The sequence below is a fragment of the Notothenia coriiceps genome, unplaced genomic scaffold (assembly GCF_000735185.1).
Source record: "Notothenia coriiceps isolate Sejong01 unplaced genomic scaffold, NC01 NC01_scaffold00003521, whole genome shotgun sequence".
Taxonomy (NCBI): Eukaryota; Metazoa; Chordata; class Actinopteri; order Perciformes; family Nototheniidae; genus Notothenia; species Notothenia coriiceps.
In genome coordinates this window covers 52,236-68,897 of record NW_011336222.1, presented here as the reverse complement: position 1 = coordinate 68,897, position 16,662 = coordinate 52,236, and the positions used below count along the sequence as shown (strand labels likewise).

The 16,662-nt window shown below is 39.7% G+C and overlaps 3 protein-coding genes across 5 annotated transcripts; 2 read left to right on the top strand and 1 right to left on the bottom strand.

Annotated features, from left to right (window-relative positions):
- The first annotated feature begins 1,400 nt into the window (after positions 1 to 1,400).
- LOC104941542 (thyrotropin subunit beta-like) lies at positions 1,401 to 3,371 on the top strand. Its single transcript, XM_010766644.1, has 3 exons — positions 1,401 to 1,658; positions 1,782 to 1,944; positions 2,942 to 3,371. The coding sequence occupies exons 1-3, from the start codon at positions 1,651 to 1,653 to the stop codon at positions 3,209 to 3,211; spliced, it is 441 nt and encodes a 146-aa protein (XP_010764946.1). The 5' UTR covers positions 1,401 to 1,650; the 3' UTR covers positions 3,212 to 3,371.
- A 297-nt stretch (positions 3,372 to 3,668) lies between these two features.
- Positions 3,669 to 8,593, top strand: LOC104941541 (mitochondrial glutamate carrier 1-like). 3 transcript variants are annotated; one of them, XM_010766642.1, is made up of 10 exons: positions 3,669 to 3,755; positions 4,609 to 4,718; positions 5,252 to 5,377; positions 5,808 to 5,863; positions 6,269 to 6,359; positions 6,451 to 6,566; positions 6,666 to 6,861; positions 6,963 to 7,120; positions 7,232 to 7,307; positions 7,391 to 8,593. In XM_010766642.1, the coding sequence occupies exons 2-10, from the start codon at positions 4,696 to 4,698 to the stop codon at positions 7,530 to 7,532; spliced, it is 984 nt and encodes a 327-aa protein (XP_010764944.1). In that variant the 5' UTR covers positions 3,669 to 3,755; positions 4,609 to 4,695; the 3' UTR covers positions 7,533 to 8,593. The 3 variants fall into 3 exon arrangements, with proteins under 3 accessions (XP_010764944.1, XP_010764943.1, XP_010764945.1); XM_010766641.1 differs by having other exon boundaries at positions 4,541 to 4,718; XM_010766643.1 differs by lacking the exon at positions 3,669 to 3,755 and adding an exon at positions 3,925 to 3,940.
- A 754-nt stretch (positions 8,594 to 9,347) lies between these two features.
- Positions 9,348 to 15,111, bottom strand: LOC104941539 (tetraspanin-2). The gene is made up of 7 exons (XM_010766640.1): positions 15,007 to 15,111; positions 12,632 to 12,729; positions 12,419 to 12,493; positions 12,249 to 12,332; positions 12,083 to 12,139; positions 11,879 to 11,962; positions 9,348 to 11,789 (listed from the first exon to the last, which is right to left on the bottom strand). Exons 1-7 carry the CDS (start codon positions 15,104 to 15,106, stop codon positions 11,724 to 11,726), a joined length of 564 nt encoding a protein of 187 aa, XP_010764942.1. The 5' UTR covers positions 15,107 to 15,111; the 3' UTR covers positions 9,348 to 11,723.
- Between the last annotated feature and the right edge of the window lie 1,551 nt (positions 15,112 to 16,662).

Here is a 16,662-nt window from a genome sequence, read left to right as displayed (position 1 = left end):
CAAATAGTTTCAACATGTGTCTTTTACTATGAATTTATATGACGTGTCATTGTGTTAAGTCCTGTATCTCCGCTTTCCTCCTGCAAAACAAATAAAGCAATTGTTCATTGTTTCAAGGCACAGTTACCATCTTGTAATCTAAAACAATACCTGCTTTTGACCCAATCATGACCCTAGTGGCATGCTTAAAACCACTGTGCACTGTGTACTAACACAGTGCACAGTGGTTTTAAGCACACCACTACTTTTTTGAGCTATCAAAGTTTTTTTGTTTCGAGACCATGCACAAAATATAATCCGACCATCTGTATAAAGCTGGATCTGTGTCAGGGCAGATAGTTGCTGAACTGTCAACAACCCACTTTGTTGCAATTATCTGATGGAGTTTTGACATGTGATCCAACATGATTATCATTAAGCAGAATGGCAGAAACAGTGCCAGGCCAGCAGCATAGTGGGAAAACCATAATACGGTAATATTGTATATTTTAATTAATTGAACTGTCCCTGCATTTGTCCGTATTTCAGTGTAGATTTACATCAATTTTTCTGGAATAATTCTGATTATTTTTGTTTACCATGATTGTTAACTTTAGATATATAGATGGTTGAAGAGAACAGGATCAAGACCTGTGTTTTTAATTGAATAGTGGAAGTAAGCCTGTGTTTGCATTGAGGATCATGAAGTGTGCTTTGGACATGATGATGGCATGATTAGGATCAATTGTGTTTGGTAAACATGTTTATTGACTACTTTGTGCGGGGAAAATATGATGGCACATGGCCACTCACATTAGTAACAGATGGGAATAATGGAAGCATTAATGGCTTAGAAAAGGAGGGCATAACCTTTTCACTCAGTTAGAGACAGAAACATGAGAGATTTGACCCAGCATCAGCCAAATGAGATCACTTAAAAAATGTTTTTAAATATAGTTAGAAATTAAGAAATATTTAACTTTATTTCTTTCACATTTAATAGCTGATTAATGCCCTTAATATAAACTCATGATTAAAGTGCACAAATAGCCATTGATGCTATAAATAGGTTAAATGTGGTTTTATAGCCTACATTTACAAATTTGCAAACACTAGTTTATCTTCAGGGTTTCACTTTCGAAAAGGGACTTACTTTCAGGAATTTTGGTGGGTGGATCTTGCAAATCAAATCAAAACACAGGGAAAGAAGGTGGACTTCACATGGTCTAAAACGTGAGGAATCAACCACGTGAATCGGGTTTGACCAGCCCCCTACCCAATGGTTGAGCACATATTCTTCAATATCACCTATGAAAAGGAACACTGTACACACACACAAAAACACACACACTAAACACACCCACATTCATGTGATTTCTGGAATGATGTTTTAGACTTCTAGTGTACTGGGGCAGTCGAGGTGGATTAAGGCGTCCATAAAAGAGGATAGACAACAATCATCTTTTCAGAATTTCATAAAGGAGAGGAACATGGTGGAGTTGGGGAACTGAGTGGACAGAACAAGAGGAAGAATCCAGAACTATCATCCACTTATTTGATTAAGACAACACAGATTTATTGGATATCTAAAACCATTTCCTCTGAAGTCAAATCCTTCAGGCTTAAATTCATATTGTTTTCATTGGATATCTCTTAATTCCGAAAGGTCAGATGTCAAGGTGTGTTTTTTCTCTTCGATCTAAGTTTGCATGAACCTAACATGTTGATATTGTTGCAATGAAATTCTCCTGAGTGTATATATTGTTTTTGTAATAATGATTTTCAAAATGTCTCATTTTCAGAATGCCGTCGTTATTGTTGAAATGCATGCTGCTGTGTGCGTTAATGCATGGAACAGTGTTTTCCTGTATGCTGAAGAATCACACCATATGGATTGAGAGGCAAGACTGCGGCCAGTGTGTGGCAATCAACACAACCATATGCAGTGGCTACTGTCACACACAGGTGACTATACACTCTCCACTGTCCAGTCTTTAGCTGAACATTTTGATGCATGAATCCAAACAAGGAAGCATGCTGTTGGCGTGGTTATGCCCATGAAAAGAATACTTGATGCAACATACTGCAATGCTATACCTTGATTCGTCATCTTAAATTGTCCAAACAAAGGAAGTTGGAAGTCCACATGGTGGCTGAAGTAAACTCCTAGCAAAGATCACATCTGTGATTAAGTGATTGTCTCCACACGGCTAACATGGAGGAGGCTAAAGGGGCGGCTAAAAGCTAACAGTGCAATCAACAGCAACAGTGTTTAAAGAGTTAAGAGTTTTAAACTGAGGGGTTTTATTTGTTTCAGGAACAATTACTGTAAGAAAACAGAGCATAGTCCATTAGCTAGTCAGTTGGACATACGCACACAGAGATTCAAATTCAAACGCGGCAGTAGGCTACCGGCTGGATAAAAAAGCACAGAGAAGCTTATATTTCAACAAACACAGCAAAATATGGTATAATGTTGTCCTGAACAGTGTGACTTTATCATCTACTCAGGACAACATTACACCACTATGTTTTATATAGAGAAAATTGTTTTCTGCTTTTAATGCTCTGAATTAGGAATTTAGCACCTTTAAACCACCCAAAGTAAAACACATATTAAGTAGCTACAATGGCCAATTTCCGAATAAAGAAAATTGGGAAAGTAACTAAGTGCGAAAATAGAGGAGTAATAAGTACAATATTGAAGTGTCAAATATAGTGTATGGCTAGTGTAGCAAAGAGTACCTTGACATAACATTTAATTGTAGGTTACTTTAATTACATTATACTTGCGTAAAATAGCCTACTTAGTTTCATTCTAATCTAAGTGCAACATGTGGATCCAAATTAAAATCTTGGTTTGTTTTACATATACTTTGTGAAACTGATTATGGGTAGAAGTGCTGTAACACAATTCACACGCCCCAATCTCATGTTAACAATGCTGTTTCCTCTTTGTCAGGACACCAATTTGAAAGGAAGGTTCGGAAGGATTTTCCTGATCCAGCGCAGCTGTGTGCCTCTCTCTCTGGTGTACCGAGCCGTCCATGTTCCGGGCTGCCCTCAGGATGTAAACTCACAGCTGTATTATCCTGCGGCGCAGCGCTGCAGCTGCAGGCGCTGCAACACGCGCTCGCACCACTGTGTCCGCACCAGCCGGGTCTCTAAAGACCGATGCACCGTGACCCTGGGCGGTGTGAAGAACCAAACCCAGCCCGCTGTGAAAAACTGACAATATGCCTAAACATGCAGTGCACATGCATGCTAAATGGACGCCGATGGACGAGTGTTTATTTGCTCTTCAGCTGTTTATGGTTTCGGCAATATGTAGCAAAATGTACTGTTTAAAATGCATCTAATTTAACTGTGAAAAGTGTGTAAATTAATAAAGATTACAAATAATATATGCAAAAAACTACTCGATTATAATTATATTTACATGTAAAGTGTCATCTGTAAAGCTTAGGAGGAGAATGATTTGGTTAGTTTGTGATTCTGAGGTTTGAGAGCCCATGCAGAATTAGTTACATGTTTCTGAGCGACCTGTGAGAAATATTTGGGAAAAGTTGCATCATGCTCACCTGTGCAAATTCTGAGGCAAGTTGGCCCATCCTTCTTTGCAAATCCCCTCTTTTCACTGGATAACTCAGGTCTGTGACGCCCCTGGAAGGTTAACGCGCTTCCTCAATTCGATATTCATTCATACAGACCTGAAGCCTGCTGGAGTGAGAGGCCACTTAAACTTCGCCAAAGCAGGACATTAGCTTTCATCTAAGGTGGGTCGAGCATGCTTTTAACGAGACATAATGTTTCTTTCGAAATATACGTTTACATCTTTTAACTAGCCAGTCATCATTGTCAATAAACTGTAGTCCAGAGATAGCTCATAGCAGGGCAGGGCTGCACTTCAAAATGTCCAACTTTTAGTTCGGTGCAGAGCAGACGCAGCAAACTTTCTTCTGTGAGTAGCCTACTTGCCTAATGTTTTTACTAGCTTTTAGCTTAAAACTACTATTGTATTAGATCCAATAAATCTATTCAAACGTGGTTGCAGTAACAGGTAGTATCATTCAATATACAGTAAAACCATAGCCTTTAGTATTTTTGTAAAAAAAACGTGTACCATTATTAACCCCAATACAACAAAATCACAGAAACCAGGCCTGGTACCAAAGTAGGCACTTATTTAAGAAAAACACTCAAGTTTCTTCTTAAAGATGATTTTTCTGGTCTGGAGGTGTTTTTGATTAATTGTGATTAGAAATCATAGATGTGTATACTAAAAACAATCAGGATTTGTATGGCAACACTTTTTGCACAACCATTGTTGTGTCATAGTTGTCTGACACTAGTCCATTTTACTATTACCCAATCAGTGTGTTTGGATCGAAGAACTTTGGGCAACTGGAAATAATTTCCAAACATGTTAGGCAGGTGTGTCCGTGGAAGAAAATGAGCTTGTGGTGTGATTTTGTTTGGGTGATGACTGTCCTTGGCTCCATTTCTTGGCTGGCGGTGCAGTGGGTGGAGAGTAATGTTGAATTTATCCCTGGATCTGCAGGGCTGGACTTCCTCTGAGTGTATATATATATATAACCCTGAGCTTCCTTACACTCCCGCCTTGCTCAGTGTCTCTCAGGGACTCTCTGCCTGCTCTCCCTCTGCGGCCTCCTCCTTTGTGCTGACTAGCCTCTGCACTCACAACAACCAGGAACCATGGCCCAGCAACAGCAGATTAGGTATGAACCTGCTCTGTCCATCGGGACAATACATCAAATCCAGCATGACAACATATGTAGCCTGCTCAAAGTGCAATATAGAAATACAGCTTGCTGATTATTTAACTCTGTTAAAGTCTTGTAAATTGTTATAGTTAGCCTTCTGTTTCTCCAAGGCTAACGTGGCAAATCAATGAAGCCTTAGGATTCGACTGCCTCTGGACATGTGTATGTTTTATTTACTCTGTCGTCAAGTTATTTTTGGAAGCGCATATTCCCAGAGGCAGTCACATTATACTCAGTTCAGTTGCAATGCTAAGGCCTCACATACAGTATACAGACACCCTTTAAAGTTAAAAATGATTAAAGTTAAAAATGATTTTCCAATGGAGAGAAAGTCCCTAAGTATGTGCTTTATCAGACCACTAATTGTACTGCTTTAGTTCAGTTTCAGTAGGTTTTGTTCTCTGACATTGCCACACCTTTTAGTCCACTTTGAGGACTAAAAGGAATGATTGTAATGCACATGTCTGTTTTGACTTGTACTTAAACAGCCTCCCAGCCAAACTGATCAATGGAGGGATTGCAGGCATGGTGGGAGTCACCTGTGTGTTTCCAATTGACCTGGCCAAGACCCGCCTTCAGAACCAGCGCAGCGGGCAACAACTCTACAAAAATATGTAAGAAACGCCCCCCCCCCCCCCCTGCTTTTTTCCTAGATTTGGAATTAACTTACTTAAATGGGCAAATGCTGCACTTCTGCCACTTTACTTATACAGGTTTGTCATATTTGTCACCTTTCAGTTGTATATTTACAATAATGTGTCTTTCTGATTAGATTGTTTTCCGAGAATGAATTTTAAGAAACTGAGCCCTGCAAAGGCTGGTCGACCCAAGTTAAACTGTCTAGATTATCAGTATTTATTCATTTCTTTTTGTGACCAATTTATAATCAACATTATTTGACAACCTTTGCCTTGCCAATGTTCATGTCAAGTTTTCACTTCCAATACCAGTTTGTTTTGTTTTATACTCTGTTATGTTATACATAAACATTAAGTGTTTCCTGTATACAATGTGCATAACTATCAATTCCTGTTTTTTGTTCAGGATGGATTGCCTTATAAAGACAGTTAAATCTGAAGGCTACTTTGGCATGTACAGAGGTAAGACTAATCACATTGTTCATAACATGCTGAACGTTCTCTATGTCTGAGTAGGCTCTTTAATTGTATTATTACCAAGTATATCACATAACTTTTTGGGGGGTTCTGTGATACATTTCAATTGGCAATGTGTCCTCAACAGGAATCTAATCTGTCTACCAAAAAAGAACGCTTTTCTTATGCCAAGTTTCTTGAATCTTTTTCATCCCATCATGTTACTGCTTGTCAATAGGTTACTGGTTCATCTTGTAAGGCAGTGACCACATTAGCAGATCCTATGCCTTGAATAAACCATTGCTACTTTATCCTATTGATATCTGTGATGTGGAATAGTTCATTTGACAGACATCTTTCTGTATTCTAATGTTTCATCTAAATTACGTTTGTGGACCTCTCTTGTTGCAGGTGCTGCAGTAAATCTCACCCTGGTAACCCCCGAGAAGGCCATCAAGCTAGCTGCTAATGACTTCTTCCGCCAACAGCTGAGCAAAGATGGGTGAGTAGTAGCGCTAAATAAAGCTGATTTCTATACTGCGATTTTATTCTTGGTTTTAACAACATCCATGTATGTCTCATGTTTTCATCAGCAAGTTGACAGTGTTCAAGGAGATGTTGGCAGGATGCTGTGCAGGAATGTGTCAGGTCATTATCACCACACCCATGGAGATGCTCAAGATCCAGTTGCAGGATGCTGGAAGGCTAGGTAACTTTAAAGGAAATCAGCAGAAAAAAGGATCGAATAATGCTTTTGTGATGTTCTAAAAATAACAATTATAATATTCATTTCTCCTGTACCTACCAGTGGCCCAGCAGAGGGGGGTGCCTAGTGGCGTATCGGCTCTGAAAATCGGTGGGACCAGTGCTGTTCTTAGCCGTTCCTACAACACCAGCCCTGCACCTCAAATCATGCGAGTGTCTGCCACACAGATCACCAGAGAGCTGCTGAGGACCAAAGGAGTCAAAGGACTGTACCGGGGACTCGGAGCAACATTGATGAGGTGAGAACGAATCTCGTGCTTGATTTTGCTCAACTGGTTTTACATGGTTTGACAGCTTTTATATTGAGGTGGTGAACATGCATGTTTTATTGCATTTTCAGGGACATCCCATTCTCCGTCGTGTACTTCCCTCTTTTTGCACATCTGCACCATCTCGGCCGGCGTTCCCCTGAAGACCCTGCTGTGCCCTTCTATTGGTCCTTCATGTCTGGATGCCTAGCTGGATGCATTGCTGCTGTCACTGTCAGCCCTTTTGACGGTGAGTGACTCAGTCTATGCAGATATCTGGTTACCAGGCTATTTTTAATTCTTATGTTTTTTTTAAAATAAATGTTTAACTTATTTTAAAAGCTTTCTTTCACTTGTGCAGTGGTAAAGACCAGGCTACAGTCACTCAAGAAAGGAGCTAATGAGGAAACCTACAATGGCGTGGTGGACTGTATCAGGTAAATGCCTTTCCTTCTCCAGGGTTCACATGAACGGAAAAGGTTGAATTTTTATTCAACCTGCACTCTCTCTCCCATTGCAGAAAGATCCTGAGAAAGGAGGGTCCCGGAGCGTTCCTGAAAGGGGCAAGTTGCCGGGCCCTTGTTATTGCCCCACTCTTTGGAATTGCACAGGTTGTGTACGTTGTCGGAGTTGGAGAGTACCTGCTAGGGTGCACACCCTAAACCATCTACTCTGCATAAACAAGCTGTTTTCTAGTCTTCTTTATGCCACCTCATTAAATTACAGGCAGCTATGCCCTGGCATAGCGATGGACCCAGCTCTCTGTTACTGTGTACCTTCTTTATTGTTGGAGGATGTTAAAAGTGAAATGGACCTGAAAAATGCCATTTAAATCCAAACTGGTTTAAAAGTATGCCTTTAGCTTGCCTGCTTGTATGGCCTTCAGTGGAGCTTATTGCAAAAACAGAATAGCTTTCTTCACTAACAATCTTGACGGCCCAACATTGACCACCTATTCAATCAGATCAGAGTTGACTCCAGTCTTTTGACCTTAACTGAAACACTTACTCGGATATTCCCTTCAACTGTCTTGTCTTAAAGACACGGTGTGATGGCTGTAGCACGGTGTTGCAAAAGAGACCTTACAATGCAAGGGAGCCAATACTAAGTAATGACAAAGGCAGAATATTGAAATGTCACTTGAATAGTTTCAATCCTGTTTTAAAGGGATTCATGTGTAACTGGATCATGGATGTAGCACCCTGTCTATGAATATAGTGGCAAATGACTTGTATTGTCTGGTGGACTGTCCACCAGTATGCCATACAGAATCCTGCGTAATATTACTTTCTGTTACATTGAAAGAGAGATTGGTAGAGATGTTTGGGTTCTTTACAGAGTGCTGTTGGCAATCTCTCTGTGGATGTCAACACAACAACCCGTTGACTGTGGTTGTCTGTTACTGGTCAGGTTTTGGTGTAAGAGATACAGGAGCCCACATGACTGAGTTATGGTTGTCATTCAGAAGCAGAACAGAGTCGAGCTAGAAAAAGTCCTTGGTCGAAGTACTTTTAACAGTTTGTATGATTGTAAATAGCTATCCTGTTTATTTTTTTCTTGAACTGTGAAAAGCTAAACTCGAATTGAGAGCAGTTCTAACTTTTCAACATGTTGAAAGTGTTTCAATCAGTTGAAGATAATTATTTATTTTTTATACTTTAAAATGTCATGTAAATACACATTTCTAAATGCTGAATAAATATGTATGAATTCTGTGTTTACATTTGTTATTTGTTTGAATGTGTGTAGCCTGAAGTATTGCATATTTAATCACGTATTCTCAGGTAGGGCTGTTGGAAGTAGCAACAGGTTGTAATACTGTGTAATACTTGTTCTGATGCAAACTTAGAAGATGTTACCATGCGCTACACATAAGCATTACTGCGAGGGATACGTTTGTGGCAGTAAAAATGCTCGTGCTGCAGTGTTGGGGTAACTCTACCCTGGGGAGTCCTGGAGCCTCTGCCGCTTCACATACATTTCCAGCTGTCCCTGAAGCTCAAGAGCAGAAAGGTGCATTGAGGACATACTTAAATATAACTCTTTTGTAGATCTCTCAGTAATGTCTTTCTTTGAAATCACATGATTTGTTCTAAATGCAGACCAACAGCAACATTTAAAAACTACAAATAAAGCATATACTTTGTTTGCTGAGGAGATACAGTTCTAGTCTATGTTTTATAACAAATAATTGAAAGTGAAGTGTGAAGGTTACATTTCAGGACTTAAAAGTGTGTTGACCTGATGGAATATTCTGAGGCCAGGACACATGCAGCTCGTGGATTATGTGACTGATGCTGTGTGTGTAATGGTGTCTGAGGCTATGATTTCATGTATTAGAGATTTATTTCATGCTAAGAGGTGTAACAAGTTATTAAATATAGGAAATCCAATGCAAAGCTACTTATCTGAGCTATACATGCGTTTTAATAAACACAAAATGTACGCCAAGTATAAATGACACACAAGAAACAATGTTCAACTTTAAAAGCTTTATTACACTTTGTAAACCTATCTTCCTGAGAAGCCTGCAATGGTATTAAAATAAATTAACACACAATCATCTAAAAAAAAGGCTTGACTGCTTATACTTTTGTTTCCTGTTATACCTTCAGATTTGCTCCAACAAATACAACTGAGGAACACAGCAACAGCTTTGTGGATTTGAGTTGCACTAAACTGTTCCCTTTTTTAACTCCAGAGCCTCTATAGTGAAAAGAGATTCAGTTGTGTGTCTTCACTCAGAGTGAACACCGCCTACTGGAGTGGTAAGAAAGCCTTTGGCGTCTCATCTCTCGTGTCACATTACACTCGAAAGTAAAAAAAATGACCACGGCTTGTGTTCCACACAGCTTGATCAGAGGCTTTTGAAATAGTTGGCAGATAAATTGTTGCTTTTACCACTTCAGCTCTCTTGGCTGAAAAGACACTGTTGAGTGTGACACTTTAAGACAGACCACAACAATAATGGCAAGTCTAATGTGTGTGACAATGAATTGCAGTCGAACTCTACAAACATATGTACACTTTGCTAAGATTTTTTTGCTACGTTCAGTCATCACGTAGTTCTAAAATAGCTCATCTTCCAAGAAAGGCACGTTAAGAAGTTTCAGTTTGACTAATGCAAACATTGTCATGACTACATAAACACTTTCCAACTACTGCAAGCCTCTGTCTACACACAGCATGTTAAATAGTAGGCCTATCCATCACATCAACCACAAATAATGTACAACTACAAGAAAACTCATATTTACATACCAGAGTCCAAATATAAACCCTACAGAATCAACAGCAGCCCGATGAACCTGGATACATGGAAGTGATTCCAGGTTGGGCATGTCTGTCCAACTATCATATCTGCTGAGGTTTATGAGATTAGAGGAAAACAAAGGTTATTGCTCTGATTTATGTTGTTGTGGGCGGTGCACTTTTAAAGGCACAGGGGGGGAAAAGATGGAGGTGTGAAGAGATCAAAGACCTGGTTTGGATAAGCACATTTCTTAGGCCCAACTGCTTGTTCTCAGTTGACCGACTAGAATATATTTAGCCTGTAAACATTTCCAAATGATCCTCCTGACATACAGTCAACAGAGACTCAGATATACTCTCTTATGTAAGAGAGCATATATATATATATATATATATATATATATATATATATGTACAAGGGGCTTTTCCTTTTGGTTTTTAGTTCGTATGTACTTTTCCTAATGCTGCAGGCAATCATTTATGTCTTTTACAGACTTTTGAAACTTGCTTGTGGTATGCGCCACATATTGGCATTATTAAAAATATATAAAGTATGCATGAGTTGTTGTAAAAGACCTGAATGTGGGTAGGCCTAAAGTTGCCTAAAATAATAGATTATTTCTTTCAAAGAATAGGATGAGAAGATTAACACCACTCATATGTCAGTAAAGTAAATATTAAGCTACAGCCTGTTAGTGTACCTTAGTTTAGTTTAGCTTAGCATAAAGACAAAGCCAAGCTAGCTATTCCCTCCTTTTTCCGTTATTTGTGCTAATCTAACCAACTCCGGGCTGCAGCTTGAGATTCACTAACATTGTCATTGTGCTATCAATCAGCTAATCAAACTCATAGCAAGAAAGTGAATTAGCATATTTTTAACTATCCCTGTAATATAACTGCTGTATTTCTTGTAGAAACAATTGGTTTTGATCATACAGTATACAGATACTATGTGTGTGGGAGAGAAAGAGCGCTTGGGCTGCATGATGGATGCTTTCCCAAAACATTCACTGGCCATCCCTCTCTTGACACCACGCTCTGATTCCACCAATCAGGATTTTTATACCTACGAGATTTCAGACAACCTTCTTCGAGGCAGTGGTCTCACGTAACACAACATTGCTGTGCTTGTGTGTCTTTGCGGCTTCATGTTTGTGTTCATCTGAATGCTCAGATAAGCAAACTCAGCTGCTTTCACCTCAGATTGCTCTCCCTGGGCTACAGTTTCCCACAGCCAAGGGGTCAGTGTCAAGGCTGTGTGAAAAAGCATTGACACTGCTATGACAGTATGTGGGTTTAACATTTGTAACGTTCGCCAAACGGCCATGAGGAAAAACAATTTGAAAGATTGTCAGGTCATAAAATCATACTGTTCCCACAGGATATGTGGACTAAGTCTTATCTGAATGTGTTGAAAGGAAGCACATGCTACTTTGCTCGTGACTGCAAATACAAAAAGAAAGAGAGCTGGTTTAAGCATCACAGTGGAAAGGATTTTTTTAACATAATCTAATTACTGCCTGGGTCCCTGGATTGACAGAGGTTGTCATTTGATCTGAAGGCTGTACAGTCTTTCGGGGCAGGAAGGGCAGAGGTCATATTTAGATGACCTCCCTGCTGTTGCGGATGGCACAACAGAGCACCATACTGAAGATCATCCCAATAATCTGTTAAAAGGAAACAGAATTTTAATAAAATCATTCTCTCCCACAATGTGTTTGTCTGTGTGTGTGCTTCTTCTCAGATCATGACTCACCATGACTCCAGCGATGCCGATGCCCACATATCCAATGATGTAGAGTTTAGTGTTGAAAAACTCCTCAATGCCTGTCTCACAGTCCTGCACACCGAAGATAGAGTCAAGTTATTGAACCAGATTGATTATTGTGGCACCGTCTCTCATTCATTAGACAACAAAGCGAGATAATGACATTTCCATCTTGCGTCTGGTGGTACTTACTTTAGTGTCTTTTGGAGGATCAGGGCAAGGGTATTCTGTGGTTCCACAACAGTTCAGCTAAAATTGCGAAGAAAATCAAAATATGATGGGTTTAGGCATAAGCAAATATCTTTAATTATGCACTTTTTCTACTTGTTGTCACCCTAGAATTCGATTTTCTACTTACCACTTTCTGGTATGAGATGATCAATGTGCCGTTATTGTTTTCATTGTAGTTGGTTGTGTAGTAGGTCTGAACCTCTTTGATTATCTGTGTCAGAGGGGACAAGTAAATACCATTAGGATTCATCAAACTCCAGGCATGACTCAAGCTCTGAAATGTGAAATGCTTCATACCTTGTCTTTGTTCAGGAATCCAAACACGCCTGCAGCCAACTCAGCGCAGAAGATGATCAACAGACAGGCAAAGAACTAAACAAAAGCATTAAAAACAGACAATAAATGTATCATTGGTTAAATATATCAGTTTAAGACTTATTAAAGGTTCCAACTATAAGATAAAAGCTCAGTTTTTGGTATTGTAGGCTTGTCTCTATGCGTTGTACTCACTGAACCCAGCAGGCATTGAGATTCCCGAACAGCTCCACAGCAGCCGAAGAAACCAACCAACATCACCAGACTGCCAGCTCCGATCAGGATATACACACCTGAAGGAACAGGGAAAAGAGATGCAATGGTAAACAGTAAGGCAATGTATATAAAGATGTTAGTCATGACGCAAACAACCTTTGTAATAACTTTTGATGATGATAATATGGTACTTTCTTCACCAATACACTTTAGACCTTCCAGCTTGAAACGCCTTAAACAGTGCTTTAATTTCCCACTATTTTAATGTCTGAACAAACTTCTGTTGCTGTGATGAAATAAAATCTATCTATCTATCTACCTATCTACATCTCTGTTAATATGCTCAGCTTTTCCCAGCTAGTGCTTCTGACTATTGTAAATTACAGAAGCACCAGCAGAGGGCAGCATACAGCTAGAAATGAAAACAGTCACAATCTGGACTGCAAGTACAAAAGCTCAGACAGTGGAATGTTATATTTCAGACTGCACTCTTCCTGTGTTTGGTGCTTCGATCTTTTTTCTAGGAGTGGAGGCACTTATTGTTCCTCTTCATTGTGCCCTAATGTGAGATTATTTGTTGTTGTTGTTAAGAGTCTGTTTTAGGGGGAGCTCCTTATATGCCCTGATGTCACATTAAACCTCTCATTAGGAAAGGTACATCATTATGGAGCTAATTTCCTCCATATATCATGGGTAGGTCTGGAGGGAGGAAATTCAACAACAATTGGTAACACCACTCATACAGGTGGGGTTGGTTGCCAGGCGACAGCTCAGCAGAAATTGGGCGAGATAGTTAGAGTCGGCTCCCAGGTGACACAGGCTCAGGTGGGAACAAGAGAGGAAGACGGTTCATAGGATCCTGATGGGTCAACAAAGAGATTTGATGTGCTATAATAATTCAGTTGGGTGTGTTGTTTTCTTGCTGTTAGAAAGGAGAGTTTAGTTACTTCGTGTGAAGCGATCATTCTTATCAGCTTTTAACTCATCGCAGCTGGGAGCAAGAGATGCTGCTGAACTCGCATACTTTGCTTTTATATTGGTTTTCATTTATCTCTGAGTCTGTAGTTGTTTTTCACCTTTTCAGAGTATGTCATTTCAAAGATCAGAAAAGTTTGATGTGGGATTGACGCCATGGAAACTAGGCATAGCAACAGTTGAGCGCTCTTCACTGTCAAAGCCATGTGTTGCACTTTCCGAGGACCTGACAGAAGCCACCCATCCTGTGTCAAACCACAAGGATATCTGAGCCTTATTTCTTAATAAACTCACACACAAAGAAGTAATAAAATAACTTTAACTACAGGCTTCTGTTGTAAAAAAAAATCCTCTCTAAACGTATATTCTATTACACAACGCTATCAGTCCCTAACAGGCTTCAAAGAAGAAAATCAATCGGGAGTAGAGTAGTTTAAACTGAAGATCGTTAAAATAACTGAATGTACTTTAGGTTTAACACAGGATGCTGTGATCAGAGAGTGGAGAAGGGTAGTCAGCTCAACACATTTCTTTCCCAGTCTTTTAATTTGATACCCCATCTTGTTTTTCCTGCAGATCTTTGCCATGGAGCCCCATCTGTTCCTATGACTGCCCTCTTCCATATGCCTTTTTAACTGTCCCAACACTCACTGTCTCCTCCTCCATCTCTTTCCATCTGGGCACGGTGACTGATTGAAAAGGTGGTTAGCAGCCCTGTGGTTTCCCTCATGCATGTATGGCAGTCATTTCCTGTTATTCACACTCATCAGCTCAAAAGAAGCTATCCCATGCCTAATAATCGAAACTTCAAAGCATTAGAGCATGTTGCATTTGGATATTAAACCACAAATGGAAAACTTTGTAGAACACCAATCAAATAGTGACACTCACACTATTTTGCAATCTCACAAAGACTTGTGTACAAGCAAGTCTGTGGTAGGAACACTAGCTCTGACATAGAGACATACTTTTATTTACAGCCAAAACTATTTGCACTGAAATATGTCAATACAAACACATTTTCAGACGGAGAATAAGATAAGTGCAACATGACATTTTGCTATGTGTATGTGTCTACTCTAGCATATTAAAAACAATATTATTTTAAATATTTGAGAAGATACATTGGTATCAAAATGCAATGTTTTTAATGCCGCAAATATAAGTAAAGATTGTCTCAAAATTTAAGTGAAACTGAAATTTCCATTATCCATTTAGACTCGTTTCTGCGCAATGTAACAGAATATATTCACAAACATAAGCATTCCTTTCAGCAAATGTCATAAATCAATGGCCTTGTGTTGAATGTGTACAGCTTATTGTTTCACACCTACACTGTGTGTACATTAAGATAACCTCGGATGCGCTGTGGTACTCACCAATGAAGAAAGTGTCTGGAGCTTCATCACCATTTAGAAGAGAAACAGTTTCTGGGTCAAAACGTAGCCATAGTCCCACTGCCAGAACGAAGGATCCCATCAACTGCAGGAAGAGAGGAGAGAAACACTTAGAATAAGATTTTGCAACAAATGAGTTATTATTTCCGGAGAAAAAACCCCCAAAGAAAAGCAGAGTTCTGTGCTTCTGAGACTCATGTCGGCTTTCACCCTCTAATAAATACCAACTGTAGATGTAGTAATCATTCAAATGCCTTGGAAAAGACAACTCTTATTACAGTTAGTATCTAATAAGTAGAACATCTTTTTTTTGTTCTTTCAAAATGAACCTGTGTGCCTTATCATTTAGATCCTGGCTTGAGATCTGACGTCATTGCTGTAAATTGGTTTCAGCATTCACTGAAAAAGCAACTATCTTCTCATTACTATCACAACAGTAGAAGTGCATGATCTTCTGGCCTTCAGAGGGGTTGCACTTTTGCTCTGGCCTTCATGTGATTTTCCATATGAACAAAGCTATGGTGCTGTGGAGTTTCCTACCCTCCACCCTTTTCCCAGAAGTATATTGTGTAGCTCAATAAGAGCATGTTAGGATACTTATTTAATGTTTCTAATATGTGTTCATCGTGGGTGGATCCTTTAAGAGCTCTAAACCAGTACAATTAATGAAAATGTAAGTTATGTAACGCTCTACTTTGAAACACCCATTAGCGATTTCTGGCGTCCCACAGGAAGATAATGACCGCTGTCTGCGGGCAGCAGTGTGGCACCTTGAGCTTGAGCAGGCTCTCCTGTTTGTTTGGAAATGTGTTTCCATGTTGCTCATACTTTCCTTCATCTAAACCACCATCAGCATACATTGAACCAAATCATACTCCCTCCCTCTTGCTAAGAGCAAACTCACTGCAGCAAACAACTTCTATTCTCTCAGTCCACGGAGAAACTGGAAGAAAATGTGTTGTTTTCTGAGATCTGAGATGCTCTCAAGGGCAGAGTCAGTGGTGAGTGCTCCACTGACAGATCAAACTGAGAGGTTTTAAAGATCACGGAGCCCTGTCCCCTGAGGAATTTCCAAACTCAAAACCCTTCCACAAAACAGTGTCTATTTGAGTGTGTGTGTGTGTGTGTGTGTGTGTGTGTGTGTGTGTGTGTGTGTGTGTGTGTGTGTGTGTGTGTATGTGTGTGTGTGTGTGTGTGTGGGGGGTGTGTGTGTGCATGCCTTGTGTGTGCGCGCACAGAGAAATAAAATGATTTGTCTAAATGGAGAGTATTTAGGAGTGCTTGTCACATGGTCTCTCGCTGTCCTAGATCTCAGAGTTTAGGTGGAGCGCTGTTCTGTTTGTTGTTTTTGTTTCTACGTCCTGAGGCTCTGTTAAGTGAATTTATTTTGAAAAACAAACACTGTTGTCAAGTTGGGAAAATAGCAAACTGTTCCAAGTCTGTATTTTAATTTGACTTTGTAACCTCTTGTTTGCCAAATCCCCTGTGCCTTTTTCTGGTATTGTTATTTCTCTCGTTTCACTTCTTCCATTTTTGATGCCCTCATCTCCACTGACTACTCCTCCTCCACTACAGGTTATATTTTATGTTGTTGGTCTGAAGTGAGGCCAGTAGCTCAGTAGTAAAGCATCTGAATTA

Coding starts and splice junctions, on each gene's coding strand:
- LOC104941542 (XM_010766644.1), top strand. Junction 1,945..2,941: donor GTGGCTACTGTCACACACAG/GTGACTATACAC, acceptor CCTCTTTGTCAG/GACACCAATTTGAAAGGAAG.
- LOC104941541 (XM_010766642.1), top strand. CDS start 4,696: ATGGCCCAGCAACAGCAGATTAG. Junction 4,719..5,251: donor GCCCAGCAACAGCAGATTAG/GTATGAACCTGC, acceptor GTACTTAAACAG/CCTCCCAGCCAAACTGATCA. Junction 6,862..6,962: donor CTCGGAGCAACATTGATGAG/GTGAGAACGAAT, acceptor TTGCATTTTCAG/GGACATCCCATTCTCCGTCG.
- LOC104941539 (XM_010766640.1), bottom strand. CDS start 15,106: ATGGGATCCTTCGTTCTGGCAGTGGGACTATGGCTACGTTTTGACCCA. Junction 12,494..12,631: donor CTCAATGCCTGCTGGGTTCA/GTGAGTACAACG, acceptor GCTTTTGTTTAG/TTCTTTGCCTGTCTGTTGAT. Junction 12,333..12,418: donor GATTCCTGAACAAAGACAAG/GTATGAAGCATT, acceptor CCTCTGACACAG/ATAATCAAAGAGGTTCAGAC.